The sequence below is a fragment of the Lytechinus pictus genome, chromosome 15 (assembly GCF_037042905.1).
Source record: "Lytechinus pictus isolate F3 Inbred chromosome 15, Lp3.0, whole genome shotgun sequence".
Taxonomy (NCBI): domain Eukaryota; kingdom Metazoa; phylum Echinodermata; class Echinoidea; order Temnopleuroida; family Toxopneustidae; genus Lytechinus; species Lytechinus pictus.
Window position 1 is genome coordinate 31,241,642 of NC_087259.1, and position 17,683 is coordinate 31,259,324.

Consider the following 17,683-nt stretch of genomic DNA (forward strand, 5'->3'; position numbering starts at 1 on the left):
CAATCCTAAGCTATAAAATGAACCTATGGATATAACTTGTCAAAATTGGTTAAATGCAGAAGATACTCAGTGACAGCTTCAAAAATAGATAAAACAAGGTTTGGACTTTGGGGTTCACTCGAGCATGAGATGTGCACACTGTGTAATCTATGTGAATTTCCAAGCAGTCCACAAAAAATTGTGTAAAAGAAATTGTTCTTTTAAAACCAATTACTATTTTGGGTATTTACACATAACCTTCCCGGTGACTTATTGTTGGTGTCGGAATGGCTGGTCACAAATTATGTTAATGATGAAAAACTGATGAAAAACAAAGTAATATTGTGCCCCACAAAAAAGGAAACCAGGATTCCCAGTTATTATTTTCAACAAAGCAAAATGATGCAAGGTCTTTTATATAGATTTAAGTTATTCTTGATATTGATACCAAATATGATATGGATAGTTCATGTGTAAATGATTAAAAGAGTTTGATAATTAAATTTTAAAACAAAGCTGAGCCAAAAAATAGGTCAAGATTAAGGATGCACCTTGCGTAAGAAATGGATGGCTCACTAGCATATCTTTTGTATTTTAAATTTTCTTTCACTAATCTCTACTTTGGAGTAGATGCAGATTACATGTGAGTTACAGCGCAAATCTTTCTGCTATGTCTCAGGATTTACTGTTCTTTTTTCTGCAATGCATGAACAATTAATTCACTAAGTATTTGGTCTTAAGTCAAAGAAGAGTTCTCATTCTTACAATTAATGTCAAATTTATGATCTAAACGTATGATTGTGATATCTAGCTCAACAGATTTTTTGTGGGACGCACTGTTTATAGCATAATTCATTTTTCACTGTGCTTTCATCATAGGCTTATGATGAGAGCTACATAAGCGAATATGTTCTTTATAGGTTTCTCACCAAGAGATATCAAAGGGGGACATCTTTCCTACATGTATGCTATTGAGCTGGTTTGAATAAAAATATCATCATTAAAATGTTTTGGCAAAAAAGCAATCTACGAAGAACAGATTTCTGATTTTTAAATTGTCAACAAAAGTGATTTCACTGTGAGCAGCTCCAAATGTAATATAACAAAATTTATATAAATTGCCCCTTTTTTATTATTCTTGATGATTGATCTAAAAGAAGCTTGTGTTGAGTAGCATGTCTGATTTACATACAAATCATTTTCAACATTCTATTAGAAAATGGCATGTATGGATTTTATTTTACATGGCTTATGAAGAAGAAAAACTTGCATGAGACATCAAAAAAGTTGAGAGCTCATCACTGATATTCTTTGATACATATAACCTAACTTTCATAGAGATGTTTCTCTCTAATGAAAATGTGCCTCAGAATAGATGATTTCTAGATAGATGGCGCTACATAAATGCCTTTCATTCATATTATTTAAACCAACTTTAAATCAGTGTATATAACCCCGGTAACCACCCCCATGGTCTTTAGAGTACTAAAAAATATAGTCTCATCCCATTGGGGATATCAGTCTATCTGCTCACATAAAGTCGTCTTGCATTTGTCAGAGTCAATGACATTAAAGTTGGCAGGGGGATTCCACGTAGACCAGCAACTATTGCACCCACATCTCCCAGGAAAGCTGGATAATTTGCATCCAATTCTGGGTGGGGAGCGAAATGAGGGGAGTCTGTCTCTAGTAGCAGACGGTCTTGAGGAATCGCCTTCACTGCCTCCTCTTGCTCTGGGGTGAAGTACCGGGCCAAGCCAGTGATGCCAAAATAACAATGTGGAAAGCTTCTAATCCAGCTTTGCACTTGGGACATGTCGCTACTGAAGGATTGGAGATGCATCCGTTGCATCTTGTGACAATGTTTCTGGAGGAGACGGCGAGCCATGTTGTGCACCGCCCTACCTTCCAAATCCTCAGAGGTACCCCGCAAGTGGAGAATGAGCACCATTCCACACAAGCCTACACTAAGAACACGGATTAGGAGAGCTTCTTGATCAGGCCATCGTTCTGGAGGCACAGTGAAATCAAGTCCTATCTCACTCACACCCATCACTAAAGGATGATTGATGTGGCACATCATACTATCAAAATGCTCCTCAGTGAATTCACTGGCAAATTTGGGGTGGACACCAACTGCAAACCGCCAAGTGCCTTTCTCTGGTAGTTCATCCAAGACCTTTTCCATGAAATTAAGGTCCTTGTAATACTCAGGATCACTGAAGTTTAAGATCCCTCCCACAAACTGTATAGAGTGCTCTGGGTCCATGGTAGGGGTGGGTCTCTTCCCACTAAACCAGCCAATCATGTCTGGATGAAAATGTGAATCAAACCCAGACATGACAGGTAAATGGGATGTGATGGGTTTATGCCCTTTAAATGAACTTGACAATGGATTGGGGGTTTCCAAGCCTTTTTTGAGGCTAGTAAACCAGGTATTATCCTTTCCTTCAATGGGGGAAGGTAGACGTTTTGATGAAGTTGTTGATGAAGAAGAATATGCATGGGGAATGACTGGTAATCTAGATGTCTCAATCTGTATATTCTCTTCAAATGAATCTCCCGAAATTTGGTGGATCCCCATAACCTTGTCAGCAAGGGATGACTGTTTGGATGGAACTACAGTTTTAGACAAAGCAATCCCTATTTGGGAACTGCTTGTGGCTTCAGTCTCAGCCCATGTTATTGGGACAGATTCTGAATGCTCAGCTGTGGTCCTCTTCGTCAAGTGAGAACCCCTAGATGTACTTTGGCTAGATTGAGGTGGGTTTTTATTAGATATTGACCAATATTTATCTTGCCCTTGATTTCTGAGCACAGGCTCACCGAAGTATTCAGGATCAGGTCTGCCTTGAATTTTGGGGACAGAGTTCAAACGCTCAGCTGTGGACCTTTTCGTCAAGTGAGAATCCCTAGACATACTGTGGCTAGATTGAGGTGGCTTTTTATTAGATATTGCCCCATCTCTATCTTGCCCTTGATTTCTGCGTACTGTCTCGCCAAAGTATTTGGGATCAGGTCTGCCTTGAGTTTTATAAACAGAGTCCAAACGCTCAGCTGTAGACCTCTTTGTCGAGTGAGAATCCCCAGACGTACTTTGGCTGGACTGAGGTGGCTTTTTATTAGACATTGCTCCATACTTATCTTGGGGTTGCTTTTTGTGCTCTGTCTTGCCAACGTTTATGAGTTCAGCTCTACTTTGAGTTTTCGAGTCCAAGGGCACAGCTTTGAACCTCTTGGTCGAGTGAGAATCACTGGGTGAGGTTCGGATGGATTGAGATGGCCTTTTATTACGTATAGCTCCCAATTTGTGCTGGTCTTGCTTTGTGTGCTTGATCTTGCCATTGCTTGTGGCTTCAGCCCTGGTCTGACCCACTGGGATAGGATTTGTATGCCTAGCTTTGGGGCTCTTTGAAAATCGTGAATCATTGGATTTGGTTTGAGGGGATTGAACAGACTGTTTAGAAGATTTTGTCCCTGATGTGTTTAACTGTTTCCTTACGCGCCGCAATTTTCTGAGCCATGTGCGTTTTGAGGGTCCATGGGGTGGGACAGGACCCATTCTGAGCATTAATTCAGAAGAAAGTCCACATAATTGAGACTCTGGGGAAGAAGAACGCTCTTCTGGTTCGGAAGAGATCCCTTTTTGCCCAGCATCCATTTCAGTAGATGCAACTATTTCAATATCTTTGTCTTCATTTTTATCAGCTGTGAAGAAAAAATAAAAAATAGATATCACAAAAACAAACCAATGTATATTTACTCTGAATTCTAAAAGTTTCTTGAAACCAAAGTGAATGAAAATGGATAAATATCAATCATTCAAGAAAGTTAGTTATGCTTGATATCATGATCACTTGACCTTCTCTGAAAACCAAAATTGTCATTTTCAAAAGATGGAATTACACTTTATCTTAAATAAATCTTTACACTGAGGTACAAAACACCAAAACAACAAAGCCTTTCGGGGAAACATATTGTGGATTTGATTCATTTAATGCTTAAAGACAAAATTATATTTAACAAAAAATCACTAATAGTCAGTTTTGATTTCACACATGAAAAGGCAACAGATATAAATACAGTCCTTGTGATGCTCACTATGCAATCTATTTGATGTAAACTGGGTTCCAAAAGAAATTTATCAATACTTCACAAGCGCACTACATTTTGTGACTTTGGATTCCGGAACCAATTGATTTGAGGGATTATAGCCTCTATGTTATTAAACCAATCTTTTAATTATTAACATGTGCTTAATAAAGATTAACAAAGCTAGCCTGTGTCAAAATTTTGTTAATTTTGACTGAGTGGAATTTGTGTAGTGCGCTTGTGAAGTTTGATAAGTTTCTTTTGGAACCCAGTTTATACATGTATGATTAATTATTTTCAAGGCAGACCATACAACAGTTATGGCATGTGTTTAAATTTGAAATTCTTTTATATGACATAGTCTGATTTTGTCTCGAGGACTCTGAATGATTCACATGTTGGCTATTGAATGAATTAAGAACTTCTAATATGAGGGGGGGGGGGGAATCAAAGTTATGATGGCAATTCAACGAATACCCCCATCACGACCAAAATTTGTTGGCCTTGGTAATGCAGAACTGCAAACCTGTCATTTAAAAAAAAAAAAGATTTTTCTGCCTGAAAAAAGATATTTTTAGGTAAATTTTTTTTTTTCCCTGTTTCAGTATTTTTCTTTGTAAAATGCTCTTGCAACAATGTTTCCTTTACAAATAAACATGTGGTCGGTGTAATAAAGTTATTTTATAAAGTCCTGTAAATTAATTTTATTAAAAACAGTAGGTAATACTGTGGTTGAGTGATTTGAAAAGTTGAGCGCACAAGGGGGGGGGGGGGGGAGGTTGTCCCCCTACCACGGTAGGGACTTTAAAAAAAATTAGCTGAAAAGAGGGAAATTTCCTGCATATTTTTTCATTGTTTTTGGTAATTTTCTCCACAAATGTCAGTTAAAAAAATCATGATAAAAATACGAAGTTCATTGACCTTAATTTTACCTTAAATGTCTAAGTTTCATGAACCAGATCCTTATACTTTCAAAAACAAGAAATATGACATTTCAAAAACTCAATCAAGATATTGTAAAATTGTTCATATAATAACAATTAACTTGGGTCTACATGTACATTACCTACAGTACGTTCCTAGAAATTGTGTTTTGCATCATCAGATTCTCCATCCTTATTTTAATTTCATTCTCATTTTCAATCAAATAACAATAAATCAGAACAAAATTGAACAAAATGCACGGCATAGCTAGACTCTACCTCATTTATGCTTAACGCGGCCTAGAGCGCCAGTACCATGAAATGTAACAGACACTTGAAACACCAGCAACACAAAGCCAGCGCACTAGATCCCTAGGCCGCTAGGCCTGGCATCTGTGACAGGTATGCATCGTACGGTACATCGCTCACGCTTCGCACGTTCAACCACCGAAGTCTTATCTGCTTGAATGGATATTGTGTACGCCTCGAACACGATTATCTGCCATCTTGCTACCCCCAAAATGCATAGCCATGTGCATAATATTGAAACAACAATTACGGCAGCCACCTGTTTTTATAACACAAAGATGTCGGCTTTTCATGGCGTCAGTAACTGAGTGGGTGATTATGGGGTGTGAGATAGCGCAAGTGCCCATCTATGCCCACGGAAATACATGTACATTCAGTTCCATGCATTGTTGCAGTCTACATTCGTTAGTTCATACAAATCACTCTCGACACTAAATCAAAGGAACACACATGAATTAAAGGCATACTCAAAATTTTGAAAAAAGGGTTTTTCTGGGAAAAACATACATACGTATTTCAAACAAAACAAGTGGAATGCCTCTGGAAGTCTCGCCTGCATTACGTGATTCGATATTTATGATGACATTTCAAAAACTTAAAACTGAGGTTAAGATTTCGATATTGATTCCCCCAACATGGTCTAAGTTCATAGACGCTAAATGACCTTTGACCTTGGACATGTGTCCAGAAACCAAAGCAGAATTTTCAGTAATACTTGATTATCCTTATGTCCAAGTTTCATGAACTAGGTCCATATACTTTCTAAGTTATGTCATTTCAAAAACTTTACCTAAGGTTAAGATTTGATGTTGACGCCGCTGCCGTTGCGGTCGGAAAAGCAGCGCCTAGAGTCTCGCTTTGCTATGCAGGCGAGACAAAAATGGACCGAATACGTACAAAACGTATTATTTGGGAGCTCTGGTCATGTAACCTGAAACTACTGCAGGATGTTCACTGATGCTTTATTACTCTTATGTCCATTTATCATGAACTAGATATATAAATAATAATAATAAACCATATTATTTATATAGCGTCTTTTCCATTTTGATTAAATGCTCAAGGCGCTTAGAAGAGAGCAAAACATAAAAGTGAAGAGACATGACACTAAGGGAAGTACAAGAAAGGGTAAATTACAAATGAGGGAAAATGTCTGTCTTCAAACCTACATGTAGTACCTGCTGGTGAACAAATGCAATTTTAGGTTGCCCTTAAAGGAGAATGAAACCCTTGAAACCATCTGAATCCATATAAAAGAGAAAAATCAAAGAAACATATTGTTGAAAGTTTGAGGAAGATTGAATGAATAATAAGAAAGTTATGAGCATTTGAATATTGAGATCACTAATGCCATGTAGATCCTCCCATTGGCAATGCGACCAAGATCTGTGATGTCACACACGTACAACTCCCTCATTACTTTAGTACTTATTTCACTTATATTCTCACTTTTATAGAGTCTATCACAAGGTGAGGTGTTCTCTTTATGAGAGGACAAGTACAGAGGTTTCACAACATTATATCATTGATGAATCGTTTGTCATATGATTAGAATGAGCAAAAAGAGATGTTTTGGGGTATATTTTCAGTGTCCAAAACTGGACAACTCTCCCCTTTTGGACACTGAAAATGTACCCCAAAATATCTCTTTTTGCTCATTCTAATCATATGACAAACGATTCATCATTGATATAATGTTGTGAAACCTCTGTACTTGTCCTCTCATAAAGAGAACACCTCACCTTGTGATAGACTCTATAAAAGTGAGAATATAAGTGAAATAAGTACTAAAGTAATGAGGGAGTTGTATGTGTGTGACATCACAGATCTTGGTTGCATTGCCAATGGGAGGATCTACATGGCATTAGTGATCTCAATTTTCAAATGCTCATAACTTTCTTATCATTCATTCAATCTTCCTCAAACTTTCAACAATATGTTTCTTTGATTTTTCTCTTTGATATGGATTCAGCTGGTTTCAAGGGTTTCATTCTCCTTTAAAGGATGTTGCAGAGTTTGAGTTCTTCAGCTCCTGTGGTAGTGAATTCCACAGGGCTGGTCTGGCATGAGCAAAGGCTCGATCGCCCCAGGATTTTTTAGAAAGTGGAATACGTAAGAGACTAGATTGGGATGATTGCAGTGTGCGTGCAGGTTGATAGTGGTGTATAAGAGACTTGTTGTAATCGGGTGCGGATCCATTGATAATATGATAAACCAAAAGTAGAATTTTGAAAACTATGCGATCCTTTATGGGCAACCAATGGAGGTCTTTAAGAACAGGAGTGAGGTGATCGTGATTATTTGATAGAGAAACAATGCAAGCTGCTGAATTCTGGAGTTTTTTAAGTCGGGTAATTTTAGAGTTAGGTATATTAAAAAGAAGACTAATATTGCCAAAATCAAGACTAAAATAAACTTTCAGAGTTATGATATTAAAAAAACTTAACCTTGGTAAAGATTTCGTTTTAATTTCCCAAACATCTAATTTACTCATTGACTTTAAATGACCTTTGACCTTAGTCATGTGACCTGAAACTCACAAGGGATGTTTAGTGATACTTGATTACTCTAATGTCCAAGTTTAATGGGCCAGATCCACAAACTTTTAAAGTTATGATGGAAATCAACAAATACCCACAACATGGCCAAAGTTTATTGACCCTAAGTGACCTTTGACCTTGGTCATGTGACCTGAAACTTAAGCAGGATGTTCAGTAATACTTGATTACTCTTATGTCCAAGTTTTATCAACTAGATCTATGTACTTCAATATCAATTCATTTATTAACCATATAAAAATATTTAAATACAATGTTATAAATAACATATAAATGCATAAATGCAGCAACACATGCAACAAATAAATATAATTTATACATTCATGTAAAAGAAAAATCAACATACCGGTATGGTAAGAGGCAACCAAAAAGATTAAAATCTTGTAGGCAGGTGCCCCTTTACAAGTATTAAACTGAACAAAAATAATTCAATTCAAATAGACAATCATTATAATGCACATTCACACATCGAACACAAAATCACCCACACCCAACAAACATCCATGACCCATTGCACTCAAACAAAAGAGAGAGAGAAAGAGAGAAGAGAGAGAGAGAGAGATGGGGAGAGAGGAGGGTATGTTTAGAAAAGGGAAAGGGAATCAAGATGAATAACCACTAACTAATTGTCTTTTAAGTAAAATTTTAAATGAACAAGAACGAATTATAGGATTTAAATTGTTATAAATTCTAGATCCTGCATGTTTAAAAGAATTATGAATTTGATTATTAGAGGTCAGTGGAAGATGAAAATGAGAAGCTGAACGAGTATTATACCGGTGAAAATCATTATTATAATTAAAAAAACGTCTTTTGATGTGCTATGCTATTGACAGAACTTACCGTTTCACAAAATAAAGTATAATAATAATGGTATTTTATTTCAAGACTGTTCGCAGCAAGAGCCGTATTGTACAGAACTTTTACATAAAAAACAATATAAAACATAACAGTATCAAAATAGAATTATAAAAATACACAAAGCATGAAAAAATATACAATCATTAACACTTTGGGGGTTAATATGAATCATCAACAGAATATTTTCAAACATAAGTAATTGCAGAAGTTTCAAAATTTGCTTAACCCACAAATTCTTGAACCTCAGGATCCTTGATGGATTTAATCAAATTGGTCAGCCAATATCATAAAATTTCTTTAAAATTATATCAAACAAGTACTTTTATGAGAACCCCTTGACGGAAGACCAATCACAACAAACAGCGCCCTTTTATGGCTACTGATGAAAGGCACATAAATGGGCAAACACACCAGCTAATATCAGAGTCTGATACATAGTTAATGTACATTAAGAAAATGGATGCTAATGATAACCAGGGGAAGTTTCACAAAAATTTTAATCTAACTGTAGATCTCAAGAGATTCTCACATGTCCATGTCAAACCAGATTACAAGCATTTGCAGATCAGTTCATTATCAATTGCGCAATATTGGCTTCATAAGAAAATATCTCACTCGCTCAGCAACAGAGAAACTGGTACATTCACTCATTTCTTCACGATTCGATTTTGGTAATAGCCTCCTTTACAACTTACCAGATTCTCAACTTGGAAAATTGCAAAGGTTGCAAAATACAGCAGTGCGTATTGTAACTCTATCTAGCTAGCAAGCAGAGCCACATCACCCCTATATTGAAAACTCTTCACTGGTTGCCCCTGAAGGAACACATAGTCTTTAAAATACTTCTTTTGATTTTTCATATAGTCAATGGAACTTCCCCCAGTTACAATAAATCTTTGATGCATAATTACCAACCCTCAAGATATTTACGATACTCATCATCTAATCTCTTACAAATTCCAGTTGCTAAGAAATCATGCGTGGAATGGGCCTTTGCTCATGCAAGGCCTTACCTGTGAAATTCTCTTCCACAGAGTTTGAAAACCCAGACTTACGTGACCAACCTGAAAACATACCTGTTTAAGAGTGCTTTTTGATAGACACTGACTTAGTGTTCAGACATGTGTATGTAAATAGTTTTTGTTGTTCTGCTCTGAAGCGCCTTGAGCATCTAATCACGATGGAAAGTGCGCTATACATAACATAAAGTTATGTCATTGACCAGGGCTAACAAGCACTATTGGCAGAGATGATGCACGCCGCCCAATGGTCTGGACATGGTTACAGCATAGAGCTATTACAGAAGGAGGACTGACTCTCTTGAACGCTTTGCCCCATGCGCGGCACCGCTAATCCCCTCACAGAAGGGTGGTCCATCTCGGCACTTTCACACTTACAGGCGCATGCCGCCCGTAAATCAGCCCTAAATCGGATTGGGAAAGTTGATCGAATGCAATTTAAAACGCCGTCATTCGGACCCAATGGGTAATATTAATATAAATAAAATTTACAGATCATAATCAACGAAATATCATAAAAGTTAGGTCTAGATCTATCTCTTCAAGTGCGTTAATTCTAGTATTTTTCCGAAACGGTCCGGAGCTGAGGCCTGTACTGTGTGAATGAGCTGAGCGTGCGAGCTCGGAGCTCAAGCATCACACTCACCTTCAACTTACACAAATAGGAGTACGTGGGGCACCGGAAGATACTCGATGATGCATCAATCGACGTAGAAATGCCCCGTAAATTCGTCGTTATATTTTCAAGGCATACACGACCAACAAATAATCTTACCATCTGAATCAACTTTGAAGTATGCTTTTCCCCCTCATTGTAATTTTTAAGACAGGAGCGCACAGGAGAAGGTTTAAATAAAGCAAGAAAGACAGACATACATAAATGACTAATATCCAACTTTCTCCGTACGTACTGTGGCTGGGTTGAATCAGATTGTAACGTATTTGGTATGTATGCAAAGGGGATCATCTCAGAAGTTCAACCATACATAAAAGACATACATCAGGAATCCGTACAAAGAGATATGGATGTTGGAAGAACAGCAAGTCGTGTTTCGATTTTGAAAAAAAAAACAGAGCTCGAAGGGAAGTTATGTGGGAGAACGTGGTTTATGGCGGTGCCTCGCATGGACCTTCAAAAAATCTCTGACCTCATTTTTTACGAGCGGGCTTATCGCGTTATGTAAGCGGGCTCTAACTTTCGCCTGGCGGCTCGCCGATTGATGTTAGATATCGTTCCTTCGCCCGAAGGAAGCGATAACAAAGGATTAACAGAGGAATTGGAAGATGGTTCTCCTTCTATAATAGCTCTATGGTTACAGTTAAGCTTCTTTGTGATCCTGTAGATAGCAGTCAACATATTCATGCTATAACCTGCTGCTTGAGTATAGGCGAATAACGTTCCATTGATAATAATATTCCGCATTTATATAGCGCTTAACACATCGGAACGACGTCTCTAAGCGCTTTACAGATATATTATTACCCCGGTCATTGGATCCTTGCATGCCCGCATACAATGTATGCACCTTCTCCACTCCCTGGGGAGCATTCCAACAAGAGTTCCAAGACTCAATTGCTAGGCATACTACATAGACTTTCGCATCCTACCGGGTACCCATTTAACACCTGGGTGGAGAGTGGCAAATTGTGGATTGACGCCTTGCCAAAGGATGCTAGACCATGGTGGGATTCGAACACACAACCCTCTGATTACAAGGCGAGAGTCAGAACCGCTACACCACGGTGCTTCCACCGTGATGAGGCCTTCAAGCTGAGTGTGTACTCCTGTTACAGATTTTGACCGAAGGACGGAAGAGTCTGTTTTAAAACATCGCCATAAAAATGATAAATATAACAGCCATGTATAGTTCAGAGTTTTTTCAAAATACATTCATAGCACTATAACATATAAGAAAGATTGTAAACGAAAATGGGATTCAGAGTTTAAGAGTTAAAGAGCAAAAATCTTGATGAAATACATATTACATTCCTGTTGAGAGCACTTACCGGCTAGATTCTGCATTGCCTGAGTATTGCCCTGTAGCAAAGATGGTTGTTGAACCACTCCCTGGGGAGGTTGCTGTAGCAATAGGGGTGGGTTGCCCAGGAGGCCTGGGGTTGGGGATTGCTGATTGCGTGTGGGTATCATGTTCCCTCCCTGAGGAGTTTTCGAGAGGGGCTGCTGACTTTGCTTAATATATCAGGAGAAAACAGAAACAAATATCACATAATTATTTCATTACAATTTTACTATCTCTATATAAGGAGGGTTCATTCTGTGTACGCAGATATGATTAACTCTAACTAGTATCACATCTACACGTATGAATTTCATGACATACAATCTAGTTGGCTGGTTAGAAGAAAGAGACATGTAACATGTGGAACGCCTCTGGCAGTCTCGCCTGCATTACGCAAATCGATAAAACAGCAGTGCTGCCTTTGAAAACAGCTATGGCATAATTATTCACAAAAGAAAACACTAATGTGATAATAAAATATTATGTCCAATGAATGACCTTTGACCATGATCATGTGACCTAAGACATGTGCAAAACAATCATATCATTCATACTTGATTACCCTTATCTAAGTTTCATGAGCTAGATCGATAAACTTTCTAAGTTATGATGCCAATTCAACAAATACTCCAAACACGACCAAAGTGTGTTGACCCTAATGACCTTTGACCTTGGCCATGTGACCTGAAACTCGCACAGGATGTGCAAGGATAATTGATTGCTCTTATGTCTAAGTTTCATGAACTAGATCTATAAAACTTCAAAGTTATGACAATTCCATAAATACCCACAACATATACGTCATGAAACCTGCCTGATAGCACGATGCGCGCTGCCATTTTGATTTGCGGAAGAAATTACAATACTGCTCCTTTAGACGCAACTTTTCGACTTTGTCCACGGAATAAAAATAATTCTGTGACTTCCACTTGGGTTTTATAATGAATGCACTAATATGGATGGTTAGATTAGTACATGTACTTTCGCTCCGAAATTATGTCTGAAAATTTATTTTTCGTTTATTGTGAGATCACGATTCATTGAGATTTATTGATGTCGGAATTAATATTATACCCCCTAGGCATACCGCCACCACCCCCCCCAAAAAAAAATTCCATACTGCAGACGGTAAGGGGACTTGAAATTTGTTCATTCTGGTAAGAGAGAGGAATGCAAAGTGAGTAAGAATGTGGTACTAATTTTGGTAGAGAGGAATGGATCTTGCTTCCCGATTCTAAACTCTGCCTGTCCATGTTTACCACATCCCCATCTTGATCTGACTGACCCTCACTAATTACGAGCCCTTCCAATTTTTTTTTTCAGGGGGGGGGGGGGATTTTTTGCCTGTCCATGTTTACCACACCTACTTACGATACAGTCTGTACATGTACATCATTATTATACTTTAGTCATGCTTAGTAACAAACGTGAATAAAAAAATGACGTGTTTCTGTCTTTGTTTTGTTTTTCACTATATTGTTGTCAAAAACGTACGGATTGTTGTTTATCTCATATCTCCACATTGTTCTTTCTGCTTAATTTCCTATACCACTCTTTGTTTTAAGTACTATATGTTATGTTGAAATATAGAAAATAGGGTGATCAGCCTTGACTGGTCTTTGGCCTCTGTTGATTTCTCACATACATCCACTGCATTAATTCTGTTCATTCATTTTCATACAAAATTTATTTTAATGGGGCCATTATGTTTCAATTTGAACTCTTTTTTGCCTCTTTTAATGCATGTGAAGAAAAGTTACTTTTTTCAATTTATTTTGAATTGATCTATTAGTCAGGAATGTTGCATGAACATCCATCTGCATGTTAACCTCTTTAATTCATCGTCACTCCTACTTAAGATATACTTGGAAAATATGTCAAACGGTTAGTTGTCATTTTGATGGAACCTGTAAGATGTAAGGCCAACCCAATATAAGAGTGATGGGTGAAGGCATCATTGGTCTAAAAAAGTCTGAACATTTATAACTGTTCTATAATTCCATTAGTATTTACTTACCTTAACTTGTTTCTTGTTCTTATTGATTTTACTTTATTTATTTTTGTGAGTTTTCATTTCATACCATTTTCAGTGTTGCATTTTTGTCATTATAGCATGATTCACCATTGGTCTTCACTAAGACCCTACGATGGATCATTGGTCTGAACTAAGGGACGCACCATCAGATACCCAGGGGGGGGGGGCTGGAAGTTTGGGTTGATGCAAATTGTTTTCCTTTCTTCTTTGAGTAAAGTTTTTTTCCTTACTCCATTGAGACAATTTTTTTGCACCTTTCAGATGATTTGATGGTGATTCAAGTTTTTTTGTTCATATAGCAAGTCAACTTTTTTGGGAAAAACTTCCTGCCCCCCCTGGATATCTAATGGTGCGTTCCTTACAGTCCCTAAGACCCGTCGATGGAGCATTGGTCTTAACTAATGCCCCAGTCACATTTCCATTACGGCGGCTGTAAGGCGAGTCTAAAACAGCAGTTTTAACATTTTTGTACCAGCAATAGCCTACATAGCGGTTTGAATAAAGATAAGTAAACCTGCTGTTTTCGACTTTCCATAGGGCGCCATAGGGGTAATGTTACTGCGGCAAAAGGCCCGACGAAGGAAAAGATTGGCATTGATAAGGTAAGGTTTCCAATGACCAGGGTGTCAGTTGCATTAAATGAGACTTTAATTTTAAGGGGGGGGGGGGGCAGACAACCCCCGGCGGCAGACATGGCATTAAGGGCAAAATCTACAAAAAGCTTTGAGCGCGCGATAATCACGATCACAGCCTCTCCTCATTATCATGATCATAGTTTATTATACTTCATCATATATATTATGATCGACCATAAATTATTGGGGGGAAATGATAACACAGGCCATCCCCCTGAATAAGATTGGAGGATCGCTAGTCATAAAAGTAGAAGAGGGTTGCTAGTCATAATAGTAGAGGAGGGTCACCAATAGTTGAAGAGGGTCACTAGTCATAATGAGAAGAGGCTACTCATAATGTATGATGGTTGTTCGTCAAAATATAGAAGAGGGTCGCTTGTCACGATAGCAGAAGAGGGTTGCTAATCATAAAAGTAGCAGATGGTCGCTAGTCATAAAAGCAGGAGAGTCACGAGTCATAATATTTGGGGGGGGGGGGTGAGGGAAAAAATATTCATCCACATTTACATATATTAATAATGTAAAGTCGAAGCTTGAGCTCTAATTTTGGAGAAAAAAAATTATGTTTCAGACTTGAAAATGTGAATATTCTTAAATGTTTTTTATAATGAACAAAATCCCTATTCATGCAACTTACTTTACGCAAGCGCAAGGCACGAGCTGAAAAATTCTTATTCTCCAATCTGAAGACTGGTATTCTTTTGAAATCATGAAGAGGATAACTTAATATATTATTGATGTGAGCACCAATAATTAGAAGAATATGCTCTTAAAAATGCAACTTCAAATCAGCATATCAAAACTTTCTGTTCGTGCTTCATGGTGCTCACATATTTTATTTATTTATTTTTTTGGGAGGGGTTACACCTTGTTCTTGAAAATCTTGTTTTAAATCTCAATTTGTCATATCACAGAAAATACAAAAATTGGCTTGTATAATTCACACTTGCGTCAAGTGAAGATAACCATCCTTTTCATCATTGCAAATGTTCATAGAATTTCCTGTTTTGGTGTCTAAATCTTAAAGAATGAGCTCCCACTTCAACTCGTATTAATTATTGATTAGATGCCGTTCAGAATATCTGATTTTGTCAGGTCATAAAATAAGAAAAAAATAATAATTTCATCCTTCACTTTAATATTGTTTGATCGATCAGATACCAGTCATGTTCATGGTTACAAAAAGGAATTAGTGTCCAGTTTTAAATTGGGGAAAATAAAAGATATCCGCTCTAATCAATTGTTTAGATAGGCATACCCGAGGTACATGTATATCCTCCTATTGGCTAAAGTGCGATCCGCCGACTAGCGACCCTCTTCTCATAAGGTCATAATACCCTTTGACTAGCGGCTATTATGACTAGAGTTCCTTATGACTAGCGGACTTCTCCGTATTAGAGAGTTGAAAGTATAATATATGTACTTAAATATTATGACTAGTGGCCCTCTTTGTTGATTATGACTGGAGATTCTTATGAGTGATGGCCCTCATGGTCGATTATGACCTTGTGACTTTTGGTGCTTATTTGACTCGTGACCCCCTTTTCCCTTTTATGATCAACGTGCCTTTGGTTAGAGGAACTTACGTTATGAATAGCGGTCCCTTTGACTAGCGGTCCCTATGACTAGCCGTGTGACTCTGGGATTGTATTGCGAGTATTAACTTGGAGAACTTAATAGTTTTCAAGGGGCTAGATCTTTGGTGGTTTTATTTTAATTTCATTTTACAGCCAAATAGAATAATGTCACAAAATAATTAGGCCCTAATTAATGATTTACAAGATGTTTAGTGTAAAAACTTAATGAATCAATTCCACCCCAGATAAATGTTAATTTGAATAAAAAGAGAAAAATCAAAATAGCATAACGCTAAAAATTTCATCAAGATCGGATGTAAAATAAGTTATGACATTTAAAAGTTTTGCTTATTTTTATTTGATATGCACAACTCAGTGACATGAAAATGAAACAGTTGATGATGTCCCTCACTCACTATTTCTTTTGTTTTTTATTGTTTGAATTATACAATATTTCATTTCTTACAAATTTGATACTAAGGATCAACTTGACTGAGCCATATAAAACATTAAACAATGCTTATTCCACATGTTCAGGGAGGAATTAATTGTTGTTTCACTTAAATGAGGAGAAAATAAAAATATTTCATTTAATAAAATACAAATAAATAGTGAGTGGATGACGTCATTAGTCTCATTTGCATATCGACCAGGATAACTGTTTTGTGAAATTAAGCAAAACTTTGAAATGCCATATTTGTCTTATTTTACAGTTTTTACAATTTTCAGTGTTATACTTGTTGAATTTTTCTTTTTTTAATTCAAATCAGTTCTTTGTTATCTGAAAGGGAATTTTATGAGCAATTCAAATATGGCAAGTAATGGTAAAAGAGAATTAATATTGACGTTTGAAATCAAGTATTCCTGGGGTAATAAAATGCAAATATTTCCATTCATTACATAGTTGCCAACTCTACCGCTGTCTAGCGCATTTCAACCATTTTGACCACCTACCGCCTTTTTACTCTCTTTTCAATAGAATCTACTGCTTTTTAAAATGTCTTGATAGCCAAAATATTTTGCACCCATTTTACTATGGTAATGCTCACAATTTACTTTTGATCGTCGATATATGTGCATGAATCACTATGCTCTGCGTTCCGCCAATCTGTATACTAATACTGCAATGGGGGTGTGGTGGGAGGCGTGGCGGGGGCACGTTTTGTGTAGGCCTATGTTCATTAATTGTAATTTCATATAGGCTTACAGTATATCCTCTCAACATATAAACACTTTTTTAGGCACTTCCAAATATTCAAAGGTTAAGTCCATCCCAGAAAAATATTGATATGAAAGAATAGAGAATAATCAACAAGCATAACGCTGAAAATTACTTCAAAATAGGAAGTGAACTAAGAAAGTTATATGAAATTTTAAAGTTTCGCTTATTTGTTCCATAAAACATTTTTTTCCCACAACTCACTGACATGCAATGAGAGAATTGATGATGTCCCACACTCACTTTTTCTTTTTGTTTTCATTGTTTGAATTATGGGCAGGTCCAAGCTATTGTCCCCTCTGAAGCCAAAATTAAAACTTTACCTAAATCTAACATATTGTATGTCACTTTGAAGCTTATACTCTGAAGTTTTTTGCCTCTATTTTTTTTCTTCTGAATATATAGAGTTAATGAATGTCAAGATCACGATTCCATGAAATAATTAATTAGCATGA

The 17,683-nt window shown here is 37.0% G+C and overlaps 1 protein-coding gene across 1 annotated transcript; it reads right to left on the minus strand.

Moving 5' to 3' along the window:
* Positions 1 to 396: 396 nt before the first annotated feature.
* On the minus strand, positions 397 to 11,928 carry LOC129277586 (putative deoxyribonuclease TATDN2). The gene is made up of 2 exons (XM_054913743.2): positions 11,749 to 11,928; positions 397 to 3,687 (listed from the first exon to the last, which is right to left on the minus strand). Exons 1-2 carry the CDS (start codon positions 11,888 to 11,890, stop codon positions 1,502 to 1,504), a joined length of 2,328 nt encoding a protein of 775 aa, XP_054769718.2. The 5' UTR covers positions 11,891 to 11,928; the 3' UTR covers positions 397 to 1,501.
* Between the last annotated feature and the right edge of the window lie 5,755 nt (positions 11,929 to 17,683).